Source organism: Equus przewalskii, chromosome 2, assembly GCF_037783145.1.
Source record: "Equus przewalskii isolate Varuska chromosome 2, EquPr2, whole genome shotgun sequence".
NCBI lineage: Eukaryota > Metazoa > Chordata > Mammalia > Perissodactyla > Equidae > Equus > Equus przewalskii.
This window is the reverse complement of record NC_091832.1, coordinates 14,755,302-14,767,759: the sequence shown is the minus strand read 5'-3', so window position 1 is coordinate 14,767,759 and position 12,458 is coordinate 14,755,302. Positions and strand designations below refer to the sequence as shown.

At 51.9% G+C, this 12,458-nt stretch overlaps 1 protein-coding gene across 2 annotated transcripts; it reads right to left on the bottom strand.

Moving 5' to 3' along the window:
- Nucleotides 1-907: 907 nt before the first annotated feature.
- On the bottom strand, nt 908-11,051 carry C2H1orf210 (chromosome 2 C1orf210 homolog). Of its 2 annotated transcripts, XM_008529916.2 has the most exons (5): nt 10,831-11,051; nt 4,445-4,592; nt 2,978-3,052; nt 1,955-2,070; nt 908-1,836 (listed from the first exon to the last, which is right to left on the bottom strand). In XM_008529916.2, the coding sequence occupies exons 1-4, from the start codon at nt 10,950-10,952 to the stop codon at nt 1,966-1,968; spliced, it is 450 nt and encodes a 149-aa protein (XP_008528138.2). In that variant the 5' UTR covers nt 10,953-11,051; the 3' UTR covers nt 908-1,836; nt 1,955-1,965. The 2 variants fall into 2 exon arrangements, with proteins under 2 accessions (XP_008528138.2, XP_008528137.1); XM_008529915.2 differs by lacking the exon at nt 10,831-11,051 and having other exon boundaries at nt 4,352-4,457.
- Between the last annotated feature and the right edge of the window lie 1,407 nt (nt 11,052-12,458).

Here is a 12,458-nt window from a genome sequence, read left to right as displayed (position 1 = left end):
TCCTTCTCTGCTCTTTTCTCAAAGGCTAACTCTGCCTCTGGGTGGACACATGTGGGGTGGCCAGCTGGTTTATGATGACTTCCCCTCGTTTGGGAATGACCTGGAACAAACAGGTGGACTCCCAAAATCACATACGTGCCTCAGAAGCCTGCCCTCACTGGTCATAGCTGGTTGGACCAGTGGTGGATACTTGACTCAAACTGGGCCAATCAGATTCTGTCATCTGAGTACTTGAAACTCAGAATCAAGAGTTTCGGAGCCCCAGGCATGGAGTGTCATTAATGCCCATAAATGACAGAGCCCTGGAGCTACCATGACTGACCTCTGGCTACTGGCACCCCCTGCTTCCTGCTTTCATGAGTCTGCCGCCCCTTTAATTCTCCTTCAAAACTCCTTTCCATTGCTTGCAACTAAAAGAAGCTACCTCAAGTCTCTCCCTTCCTGAAACCGCCTTCTTTGCCCCAATCTCCCCACGAGCAGGTGTGACCCTGGCCTCCTCCTCTTTGTCAAGATTCCTGATAAATTCTTCCACATTCGACTCCACTTGCCTTTCATCTACTCCCTCCTCAGCCCACAGTAACTCAACAAATTCAACAAATATTTATTCGGCATCACCGTGTGCAAGGCTGAGGAACAGAATGAGGCACAGCCTGTGGCCTCAGAGAGCTCACGGTCTAGCTGTGGGGACAGGCACAGTAAGGGGTAAGTGCAAATTGTAATAAAGCCTAAAATAAAATGTGGCAAGGGAATGGTAGAGAAACTCACATGTGTTATGAGAGAGAGGGGCTCACGGAAGGTGTCCTGGAGGAGGGGCTGTCTGAGCAGCATCTCCCAGCAAAGAGGCACAAGGAGCTTTTTTATGCACAAGTTCCAATTCAGGAAAATAAAGATGAGTGACTTCTTTCAATTTTTATTTAAAATGAAAACAGATTTATTAATACCTGTGAAAAATGTAATATATTATAACCATTTCGATTACCCACTTTATTGATAGGAAAACATGTCAAAAAGAAACTTGGCACACTGGTTTTCACCCGCTAAAGTGTTATCATCTGGGCACATTTGAAATGCTGGCAGGTGGGGGTCTATCGGCCAGGGATTTTCATCACAGTCAAAGAGGATTTGGAAGAATGAAAGGGTGACGTACCTATGCCAGGGAGAGGGTGGGAGCAAAGGCGCACAGAGGAGGAACTTGGGAGGAGAGGAGGAATAACAAACAACTAGTTAAGTAGAGAGTTAAGAAGGGAATGGCAAGAAAAGAAACCATGAAGTTGATTCCATAGTCAGGCCCTTAGTAGGCTTTCTCCTGAGAACAGCAGGGAGCCATCGAGGGTTATTGAGCAAGAGAAGGTCATTGTCACTTTAGTGGCTAGGGTCAGGGAAGGAAGGATTGCTCTACCCCTGGTCAGCCCTTATGTCATAGCCACCTCTGTCCCTGAGGCTTATGGCTCCCATGTAGTAACCACTATCCTTAAGCTGTCAGGCATGGGGTGGGGTATTCAGAGATCAGGGCTCAGAGGGAGAAGTGGTCCCTGCTACCCTCCGTCCCCAGCCCACCAGCCCCAGGCTGAATGTAATTGTCCTCAATGAAGCCATCGTCATCTTCGTCTTCACCCACCTCTGGGTGGACCCCCTTCCCTGGCCTGGGCAGCTGGTGGTGCTGGTAGCTGGCACGGTATTTGCGGCAGAGGTGGCATTTGGCAGCAAGTGCGATGAGGAGAGAGAGGACCACAGCTCCCAGCACAACCCCAACCAGCACAGGCCATGCCCGGGTCCCAGTGCCTGGTGCCGGGGACACAGCTGATGCCATGGGGAGCTGCGAGGGCCCCACAAGGGCTGCAGAGAAAGGGACAGCATTATGGATAAGGCCCTGATGGGCTCCCTGGGGAAACCAAGGAGAGGGGGCAGGGTCCTTCCCCCACCCCCGCCTCAGCGTCCCTCCACTGTCACTCACTCTGGTTTGCCTCACTCATGGAGGGGCTGGAAGACACCGGTGAGCTCCAGCCTCTGCCAGAAGAGCCCAGCTCCAAGGAGACCCCCAGATGCCAGGCAGCCCCAGGGCCCAGAAACCTGCAAGATATACACACACGTGGGTGTCAGGGATGACCACGGGGCTCACATTCCAGGCCACACTCACAGCCACGTTAGGATGCTCACGAACAATGGAGACTGGACAACTGACCATAACCAGTTGCCCACGGGAGAGAAACAAGCTGAGCACACGGAAATTGGCTATTTGTAAGGGAACATTGTAGGGTCCAGCTCTGCGAGCAGCTGAAAAAGTAAATCAATGCTGGAACTTACTGAGCACCACTCGTGATTCAGGCACCGGGCAACATGCTCACAGAACCCCGAATGCAGGTATAAACATCACCCCTTCTCAACAGATGAGGACTTTGACGCCTGGAAGGGTGAACTAACTCAGCCAAAGTCCCAGCACTGAAACCCAGGTCCTCCGGTACCAGGGCCCAGAGCCCAGTCTGCAACACTGCCTGCTGGGCTGAGGATGGGGGTGGGGGCAGAGGCAGTCCTGGCTCCCAGAGGTTGGACAACAGCAACTGCTCAGAGCTAACAAGCCAAAGTGGAGACCACACATGGAAGACAGTGCCAGTGCCCACCCAGGGCAGGGACCCCAGACACAGCCAGGGCAGCCCTGGCCCCTCTGCTCCTGAGTCAGGAGCCCCTCCTCCCTCACCTCTACCCTCAGCCTGTCAGGCACATCCCTTGTCCATTCACCTCTGCCCCAGAGGGAGGCTGGATTCAGGGAGTAGCCAAATGCTGATCACCTGAATCAGGAAATTGTCTGGGTGAGAATCCCCAAGGCTGAGGAGGATCTGGAGGAGGAGCATCTGAACTAAGGGAGTATCTAGGGGAAAGATCATCTAGGCATGGGAATTCCTGGAGGAGGAGTGTCTGGAAGAGCAACACGTGAATCTGGCGAGTATCTAGAGGAAAAGCACCCAGGGTAGGGAAGTACCTGCTGGCTGAGGCTGGAGACTATCTGCAGGTGGAACACCTCAGTCTGGGTGGAGTATCCAGGCTGGGAAAACACCTAGGAGAGAAGCGCCTAGTTTAGGAGGATACACGGCCATATTCCTTTTTTGTGTGTGAGGAAGATGGGCCCTGAACTAACATCTGTTGCCAATCTTCCTCTTTTTTGCTTGAGGAAGATTGTCGCAGAGCTAACATCTGTGCCCATCTTCCTCTGTTTCATGTGGGCCGGTGCTGCAACGTGGCTTGATGAGTGGTGCTAGGTCCGCACCCGGGATCCGAACCTGTGAACCCCGAGCCGCCAAAGAGGAGCGTGTGAACTTAACCACTATGCCACCAGGCCGACCCCTCACCCATATTTTTAATGACACCCTCGCCCTCACCTCCAGCCTGTCACCAAGCCCCATGGGTCCTTCTTCTAAATAGCTCTGGAATGATTATGCCCCTTCTGTGCTCCCCGGTGCCACTGCCCAGGCCAAGCCACCTTCATCTCTGGTCTCTCCCCACCTCTAGTCTAAAGGCCAAATCTGACACCATCACTCTGCTACTGAAAAATCCTGCAGGAGCTCCTCAGGCTCTCAGGGCTGTCTGCGGATTCCTCTGCCCTGCCTTTGTCCTCAAGCTCAGAAGCCCCTCAGGCCAAACTCTTCTTCCTCTTCTCCACAATGCCCCCCACCCCAGGCTATACACACACACCTCCCACCTCACCCACCCTCTGGTTCCCCAGCCACTCCTTCCTCAGTTTTGTGAGTCCCCCCACCCTCCAGGCCAAATCAGACCACGCCTGCCTGTGAGGCTGTCCCAGGACCCCTTCACTGGCCTACCAGGCAACTACCGATCAGAACTACCCGAGGGGCAGCTCCCTGGGGGCAAGGTCTGGGCTGAGCGATTGGTGCCCGACACTGGCAGAGAGCTTGGCACTCAGCCGCTCAGTGCATGTTCTTGAGAGGAGAGCGCCAGAGTGAGGGGGCCAGTGGGGGGCTTCAAAAGAAGTAAAACACGCACTCATTCATTCATTAGCAAACATTCATTGGGTGCCTACTGTGGGCCCCACACTAGGTACTGCCTCCTCAAAAAATAAGATTTTGTTAAACTGAAATGAATCGAATTCAACTTGAAGTTTCGAAGATTATACTCCTACTCCTTTCCTTCCTGCCCGTCCCTGTGAATTCTTCCCAAGGACACACACACGCCCTCTGATCTTCACACACACAACGCACCCCCCAACACCCCTCCCCAGCACCCTCTGCCCCGCCCCGCCCCCAGCCTGATTCATAACTCCTTCCTGCTCCCAGGAGCGCTCAGGGATCTGCAGAGTACCCCTCCCCGGCCCCCTACTGTCTTCCCCTCTGCTCCCCACCTGTAGGAACTGTGTACAATCCGTGGAGGAGCTTCCGGCTGGGGCCAGCAGGACCTGGCCAGGTGGGCAGGTCGGAGCTGCCTCGTGACTCACCTGGGGACGCAGCAGGCGGGGCTGGGGCGGCAGGTGAGGGCGGAGGGCCGGGCAGCAGGCAGCGCCTCCAACAGCGACGACTAATTCTACATCTTCCCAAGCTTCTGCCAAGAACCTTATGGCGCAAGTCTCACCGCCACCCCTGGTGCTGGAGAGAGGGGCGCAGCTGGGACCCAGACAGGGGTCCAGTGGGCCCTAGAAGGGGCAGACACCCCCAGGCAGCTGCTCACGCTGGCAGCCCTTATAAGTGAGTTTCCGGTGACAGGTACAAAGTCCAGAGTTGAAGAGGGAGCTTTGCAGCCAGTGAGGGCAGCGGGCGGAACGGGAGGTGGGGGAGGGTGTTCTTCCCAGGAAAGCCAGAGGGACCAAGGACACACCAAGGCCTGCAAACGTGCGTGTAAGCCTGCGTGTAGAGGAGATGTGGAGGTCAATGGGGAGTGTGGGGTGAGAAGCCTTTTGGGGAGTATGTATGTGCCCTTGGGTTATCCTGTGTAGGTGTGTTTACTCAGACAGATGGTTCAAGCCTCCGTCTGGATCTCAAGGACCCTGTCATCCCACACAGCTAGGCTCTGAACCTCTCCTTTTTGTCTTACTCCTCATCCCCAGGCCTACTGCCTCCCTGTCCTTAAGACCCAGGTCAGGAGTCACCTTCCCTGAGCCCTTGGCTACCTCAGCAAGGCCCGCCTCCTCCACACCCAGAGCACTGTGTAGCACAGTATTTCTACATTATCTTGTAATTATTTCTCCCTGTGCTGCCTCCTCCCTTGGCCAGGAGCTCTCCCAGGGTGGAACCAGGTTTTGACAGTCTCTGGGTTCCCAGCGCCTGACACAGGGCAGCCTCTCAGCAAATATCTAAGGGAGGATGTGTTGGGTGCGCTAAGCCACGCAGGCAGAAGTGACAGGGACCCACAGGGCGCAGAGCTACAGCCAGGGCTTGCAAGCGGGGCCTGGAGGAACCACGGCTGGAGAGTGGAGGCCAGTTCAGGAAAGACCCTGACTATCTTAGCATGGAGGCTGAAGCCTTACCGCCAATGGCCACCTCCTACCTCTCCTTCCTGGGCTGGCACCTACGCTTCACACTCTCTGTTCCAACCACATTAAACTGTTCTTTGGTCCTAGAACCCACCGGCTCTCACCTGTCAGGCTTTGCACATGCTGTTCCTGGACCCCTGCTTTCCCCCAGCCCTCACCTCCAGCCCCTCCTCTCACACGTCCATCTCCCACCTGGCTGATTCCTCCTCCCAGGCCTACTGGTCACCCAGGTCCTATGCTGGGGCCTTTATCTAGACTGCCTTCCCTGCGCTCCCTAGTCTGGGTCCCTCCGCCCCTCCTCTGTGCCCCCGCAGACCCTGGCCCTTCTCCTCCATAGCTCTGATGCCCGGTATTGTGATTTCTCTTTATTTGGTGGGGTTGGGGGTGGGGGGCCAACAAGCCTGTAAATTCTGGGGGGTAGGGTCTGTGTCTGTCTTGTTTCCCTTTGTGTCCCGAACATGTAAAATGGAAACAAGAAATACTCCTGAAATAAATGAATGAGATGAAAGTGGATATTATCCTGGATGGGGCAGCGAGGAGTCAAGGGAGGTTTGGGTTTTGCTTTGATTTTGAAGCAAAGAAATCATAGGATTTGAAAGACATTCACTGAACACATACCATGTCCAGGCACAGTGCTGGGTTCTGTTTTTTTTTTTTTTTTTTTTTTGAGGAAGATCAGCCCTGAGCTAACATCTGCTGCCAATCCTCCTCTTTTTGCTGAGGAAGACTGGCCCTGAGCTAACATCCATACCCATCTTCTCTACTTTATATGTGGGACGCCTGCCATAGCATGGCGTGCCAAGCGGTGCCATGTCCGCACCCAGGATCTGAACCAGCAAACCCCGGGCCACCGAAGCAGAATGTGCAAACTTAACTGCTGCGCCACTGGGCCAGCCCCTGGATTCTTTTTTCAATCGAGGTACTCATGTAACATAATCTAATTCACATACAAAAAATTCACCATGTTAGCCATTTTCAGGGCACACTCACTGGCATCTAGTACATTCAGAATGTTGTACAACCATCCCTGTATCTAGTTCTAAACTGTTTTCATCGCACCAAAAGGATACTCCCTCCCCAGGAAGCCATCACTCCTCATCTCCCCTCCCTCCAGCCTCCAGGAACCACTAATCTGCTTTCTGGCTCAACGGATTTACCCATTCTGGATATTTCACACAAATGAAATCAGATTTGTGCCCGTTTTTTAAGGAATTATTTCATTTAATCCTCATCACTGTCCTATGAGATAGACGTTAATTATTCCCTCAAGAAATGAAGAAAATGAGGCTGTGAGAAGGTAATTTGCGTGAAGTTCCACAGAAGGAAACAAGTCAAGGTCTGCACATCCATCAGTCAGTCATTTATTCAATGAATATTTATTGACTGCCCACCACAGAGCCACAGACAGCCCATACAGTACGCACCGCAAAATAGCAGAAGCCAACCTGCTGGATGCCCCCACAGCATGGAGAGCAGAGAGCAGGCTGGATATCAGCACCCACTGACCCCTCAGCCAGGAGTTCTGATGCAGTGAACAACCTTTACAACCTTCCATGGCAGTCCTGGAAACCATGTGGTAGGCTCTGTGCTAGCTGCTGGGCACAGAGATCCTGCCACCATACAGCTTTCATTCTGGTGGGGAAGACTGACAATATACAAGTAAAGAAATACATAAGATTGTTTCAGATAACGGTGAGGGCTATGAAGAAAATAAAATTGCTTCACGTGATGGCGAGTTGTGGAGGGGGCCGGGACTTTACACTGAATGGTCAGAAAAAGAGGAGACTCACTGAAGAGGGGATATTTGGGGTGAGACTTCAATAAGAGTGAGACAGCAATCACGCCAATATCTGGGGGAAGAGCATTCCAGAAAGAGGGAACAGCAAGACAAAGACAAAGAGGCAGGAGCACGCTTGGCTTGTTCAAGCAACAGCAAGGAGGCTGGCTGAATGGAGTACAGCAAACGGGAAACATGGGAGGAGCTGCACTGGGGGCCTGTCAGGCCAGCCGCAGGATTTGTTTTAAAGCTAGAAGTTGTTAGACCACGCACGTGTGACTGCTGGCCAGAATCATCCAGGAGAGAGGAGAAATTGTGATACGGAAGGAAGAGAGAACAGACAGTGGGAGCGTGAAGTCCTTAGGGCATCGAGGGGAGAGAGGTCAAGGGCACAGGTGGAGGGCTGGCCTCGGGGAGGAGCAGGGTGTCCCTCTGGGGAAGTGGAGTGTACGGGTGAAATGATGCAAGCCTAAGGGAGTTTTCTTCCCATGGCTTCTGTTTTTCCAGAGAAACAGGAAGCAAAGTCATCAGCTGAGAGTGAGAGTGGGGAGGGGGTGCTGGGGTTCAAGGCAAGAAGAGAAGGTGAATTCGCCATCCCAGAGCTTGGGAGGGAGAATGGCCCTGCTGGTCCTGTGATGGGCTTGCCAGGCTGCCTCCAGGCCCCGTGGGAGGTGAGTGGCGTGAATGTAGAGTGAGGTCAGTCAGAGGGGCTGAGGGTTCTTGTCTCCCAGCCACTCCAAGTGCAGGTGGGGAGAGGAGGGAGAGAAGGGTTTAACCAGGACGAGGGATTTGCCCGGCAAATCTGATCAAGCCAGGGAGGGCCAAGGTGAGCGGGCTGTAGGCAAGGGAGTGGTTGCGATGATGGCTGTGCTATCTGGGCCGGGTAAAGAGGAAAGAAGATAGGGTAGGGGATGTGTGAGGAACCCTGAAAAAGTGGTAGGATTGATGGATTTAGGAGCAATTGCTTGTGTACTAGAGAAAGTTGAAAAAATCAAATATGCAGATGGTGGCATACAGAAATGGAGGCCCAGGGGATGCAGCTCTTGATAAAGACAAGCCCTAGCGTGTGAACCTGGAGAGGTCCTGAGGGGGCGTCTACAGACCAGTGGTGGTTTTCCTATTATCTGAAGCATGTTGGCTCAACTTTCTGAATCAAGGTCTAATGTAACATGCTAATAGCTCCAGTAATAAACAGCAAGGCAGGATTCGAACCCAGGTCTTCTGACTCTAGGTCCACCACCTTTCCAGTTATATCCCAAGTATCCCCTTCTGCTCCTAGGAGTAAAACTTACCATCAAAGTGTTCGATTCCTTACAATCATTTGGAGCGACAGATGGCAATCATTTCTTTTCAAAGATTTTATTTCTGAAAGCAAACTCGGGGGGCTACTGCTAGAAGAGCAGGGAATGGATGCTGGGCAAGCAAAAGAACAAGGTGTCCCAGGCCCCATCCTCCACCCACTCCCTTCTCCATCTGACCCAACCCCGCCCTGTGGCAGCCCTGGAGGTCTTAGCCTTGGGGGAGTTGCAGTCTCCTGAGAAGCTGATGAGAGCAGAAAAATGCATGCGCGCACCCAGTCATATATATGCTCACAGGTCTGGCACATAGTCGGTGCTCAGTAAAAACCTGGATGAATTAACAGTTGGAATTCCAAGGGGCTCCCTTCCTCCCTCCAGGTTAAGAACTGGTGTTAACCCTTTGCACTCTGTGTGCAGGAACCTCTGTTCTATTGTAAACAGCTGCCCCATTTGAATATGGAGAAGACCCCTTCTTTGCAAGCCTCTGGAGGCAGGGCTGCCTGTGTCCTGCTTCTGGTCACTTCCAGCCTCCCAGAAGTGGAGTCAGCATCTCCTTAGGGCCACCCAGCACTCTCCCTCCTTCATTCAACTGCTGCTTTCCCTGAGGCTGGACTTTTCCCCTCCTGGTCTGCCAGTGCCGCCATCCTTGACATGCCCCAGCATTCGGAGCATCCCCGAAGTAGTCCCAGTGGGGACTGGGCTTGAAGCTTGATGAAGATAAGCCCTCTGACCCAGTCATCACTGAGAAGCCACAGTTCGCTGAGGTCAGCTGAAAGGAAACATCCCCAGCAGAGGTCCCAGAGCTAGACCTGAGACCAGGAAAACCCGTCGAAATTGCAGCTTCTGGGATTTCCCAACTTCCTCAAGGTGGATAAGCCTGTCCATGGCTACGGTATTGCCTTGAGGAAGAACTCATCAAGCCTCTTATATTCCCAACCACACCAGCCCGAAACTCCAGGATAATTGCCTGATGTGGTTGCCACATCGGATCCAACATCTGGGCTCATGGGACAACTTCTTCCCAAGCCACCAGCTCCATCTTGCCACGTTGGATATATAATTAGACATCACATGTGCCCAGTGTAATGAGGTAGCAATCTGTGGCCCCCCATGATCAGCAATCTCTGGGGTAGCTGGGCCTGGGAGAACAGAGCTCAGAACAGCTGGCATACCCTCTCCTGAAGGATGCCACACCCAGGCATGTGGCCAGAAGTGGCAGACCAACTGGACAGAGCAGCCCCATCATGCTGTCCCCTCCCAGCCCTGCCTTCCCGAGCCCCATGCAATAGAAATAGTCATCTGTCCCACATTCTTGCTTTCTCATGGGGGGCCAGAAAGAAAGGGGAAAGGAGGAAAATTGGTCCCACTTGAGACCCCGGGAGTGTTGGGGCATTCCCATGTGGAAATCCCCTGGTGGCAGGTGCCTCTTAAGCCTGGAAGGAGGCACGCCTCCCCATGGGGGCGGGGAGCCCACTCCTGTATGTTGTTGCTCTGGCATCCCTTCCTCAGGATGGCGGCAAGGATGAAGCTGGCAAAGCTCCAATACACCTTCAGGGAAAAAGGGCTAAGAGAAAGGGTGGAGTTGGGTCTCCTTATCATCCCCATGTCGCTGTCACTACTGTACTCCTTATCCTCAAACAACATTTAAAGTGAGACTGAACAAGCAGAAAGCAATCCCCACGGTCCACCCAGGCTGTGGATCCTGCGGGAATGTGTGGCTGCGGCCAGTGGTGGCAGCTTTCTCTCATAAAATGTGCTTTGTATTCTAAGTAGGCTTGCTGTTGTTGGAAGCAGAGGGACAATGAGTCGTTTGTGTGTTTGCTATTGATTCTAGGATTTCAGAGTGACCTGGGGTGATGCAAGGACCTGGTGTAACTTAAAGGCAAGACGCCCTGAAAATCCGTGTCGGCGTGTCTCTGCTGGCCCGCCCTGGCCTTTTAAAGGGCCCCTACTTGGTGATAACACAGCACAGAGTGGAGATCATTATTTTTCCAGAATGAAATTTCTAACGCTTTCTGAGTACACAAGGGTTGGCTTTCTTAAATCATTTTTATGAGTTTGGCAAATGACACATGCTGGTGGTAGCAGCCCCTCTGTGAACCCTGGCCGACTTTTAACCTGCTTACCATCTAGGTGGGACGGTCACTCGCTGTGGTGCAGAGCTCAGCTCTCTGGCTGTGGATCACACTGGGGTCAGAGCTGAGCTCCACCACTTAACTAACCTTAGGAAGCATCGGTTCCCTCATCTGTAAAACAAGGATAATAATAATGAAACTTACCCCAAAAGGCTGAGTCCACGAGGTGGCCTCAGCACCTTTTCCTGGCACCTGTAAATATTCCGTAACTGTGAGTTACTGTAACCGAGGTTTGTTAGTGTTCTACCTAAGACCTCTGCTTGCATTACTGGGCGATCTTCATTCTGACTATAGTCAATAAAAGTCTGTTATGCTTTAAGCAGGTCCTGAGCTTTGAAATGTCTGAACCCCCTGTGGGGTGTTGATTCCAGCTTCTGGCCCCACAGGGTTCCTTGGGGCCCAATGGCCTTTGTCTAGCAGTTTGTATAAAAGGGACTTCATTCAAAGCCTTGATGGATTAACTGGGGCTTCCTTTAAAGGAGGGCTTGTTTTCAGAAGCTCTCTTTTCCCAACAAGGAAAAAGAACACAATGGATTAAGTAATCTACGGTCCTCATCACAGCTTGTCACAAACACCTGGCCCATCCTTTCAGCTGGCATGAAAACACATACAGGCTCCCTAGCTAACTTCAGGAACACGGCTTCAGCCTGATGTTCCAAACGCATTTGCTGACAAACGTCCTCTCACTATAGAGCTATTTCCTGGAAGAACAGCTAAGACCATTTCTGAACTGACAACAAACGGCTTCAGCTGCTGCTGAAGCTCAATGAAAGAACCACCGTTCCAACCGTTAACCGGAAAAGAAAAGCCTTCAAAGAATTACTCTCTCTCTTTCTCCTTTGCTGATCAACATGAAGAAGGATTTATGGGTAAAGTCGAATTCAGGCAAAGACAGGACTTAGGAATTGGGTCAACATGTTGCTTATTTCAACCAAAAGAAAATTTCATAATGTTGTCTGGGCAACATTTTACTTGGTTCTTCAAAAAGCAATTGTGACAAACAGTAGAGAGAATTAAAACACGGAATCTATAGAGATATCAGCATTCTGGTTGCACATAACAAAGAAATATCTTAAATGCTTTTCAAAATATTCTAGGAGCCAAGACACAGGGCACGCTTTAGGAGAACGTAGGAATGTAATGGGGGGGCTTTCGGGGAAGGCATATCGGAACGACCCATTTCCTTTAAAATTGCTGAGGAAAACAAAGTGGCATTCAACTCCACATACTGACTTTACACAGTTTATATACGACAGCCTGACCTAAACCCAAGAAGCAAAGATGGAATTCTCCCTCTGTTTATTTCAAAGAATAATTGCAGGGACGCCCAGGGAACCCACGCTCGCCAGGCACGTTTCCTGGGGAGAAGTCTCTGTCACTGAGAAGAGGACCAATCTGACGCTCATTCAATGGCCTGGATGTCAATTATGAGGGGCAACTTGGAGAGATTAATTTTTTTCCCCTTCTGTCAACCAGTCCTAAATTTCACCAGCAGTTTTTTTATGTACGATTTGCATAATGATGTCACCCAAATGGGTCTCAATTCCACCACTATTTCTGCAAGAAGACTGTGGAGCTTGTCTACAGAAGAAATTAAATCGAGGGCCGGCCCCGTGGCCGAGTGGTTAAGTTCACGTGCTCCACTTCTGCGGCCCAGGGTTTCACTGGTTCAAATCCTGGGCACGGACATGGCACTGCTCATCAAGCCATGCTGAGGCGGCGTCCCACATGCCACAACCAGAAGACCTACAGCTAAAAATACGCAGCTATGT

Coding starts and splice junctions, on each gene's coding strand:
- C2H1orf210 (XM_008529916.2), bottom strand. CDS start 10,952: ATGCAAGCAGAGGTCTTAGGTAGAACACTAACAAACCTCGGTTACAGT. Junction 4,593..10,830: donor CGTGGACTCAGCCTTTTGGG/GTAAGTTTCATT, acceptor CCCTCTCTCCAG/CACCAGGGGTGGCGGTGAGA. Junction 2,071..2,977: donor TCTCCAGCCTCAGCCAGCAG/GTACTTCCCTAC, acceptor TATATCTTGCAG/GTTTCTGGGCCCTGGGGCTG.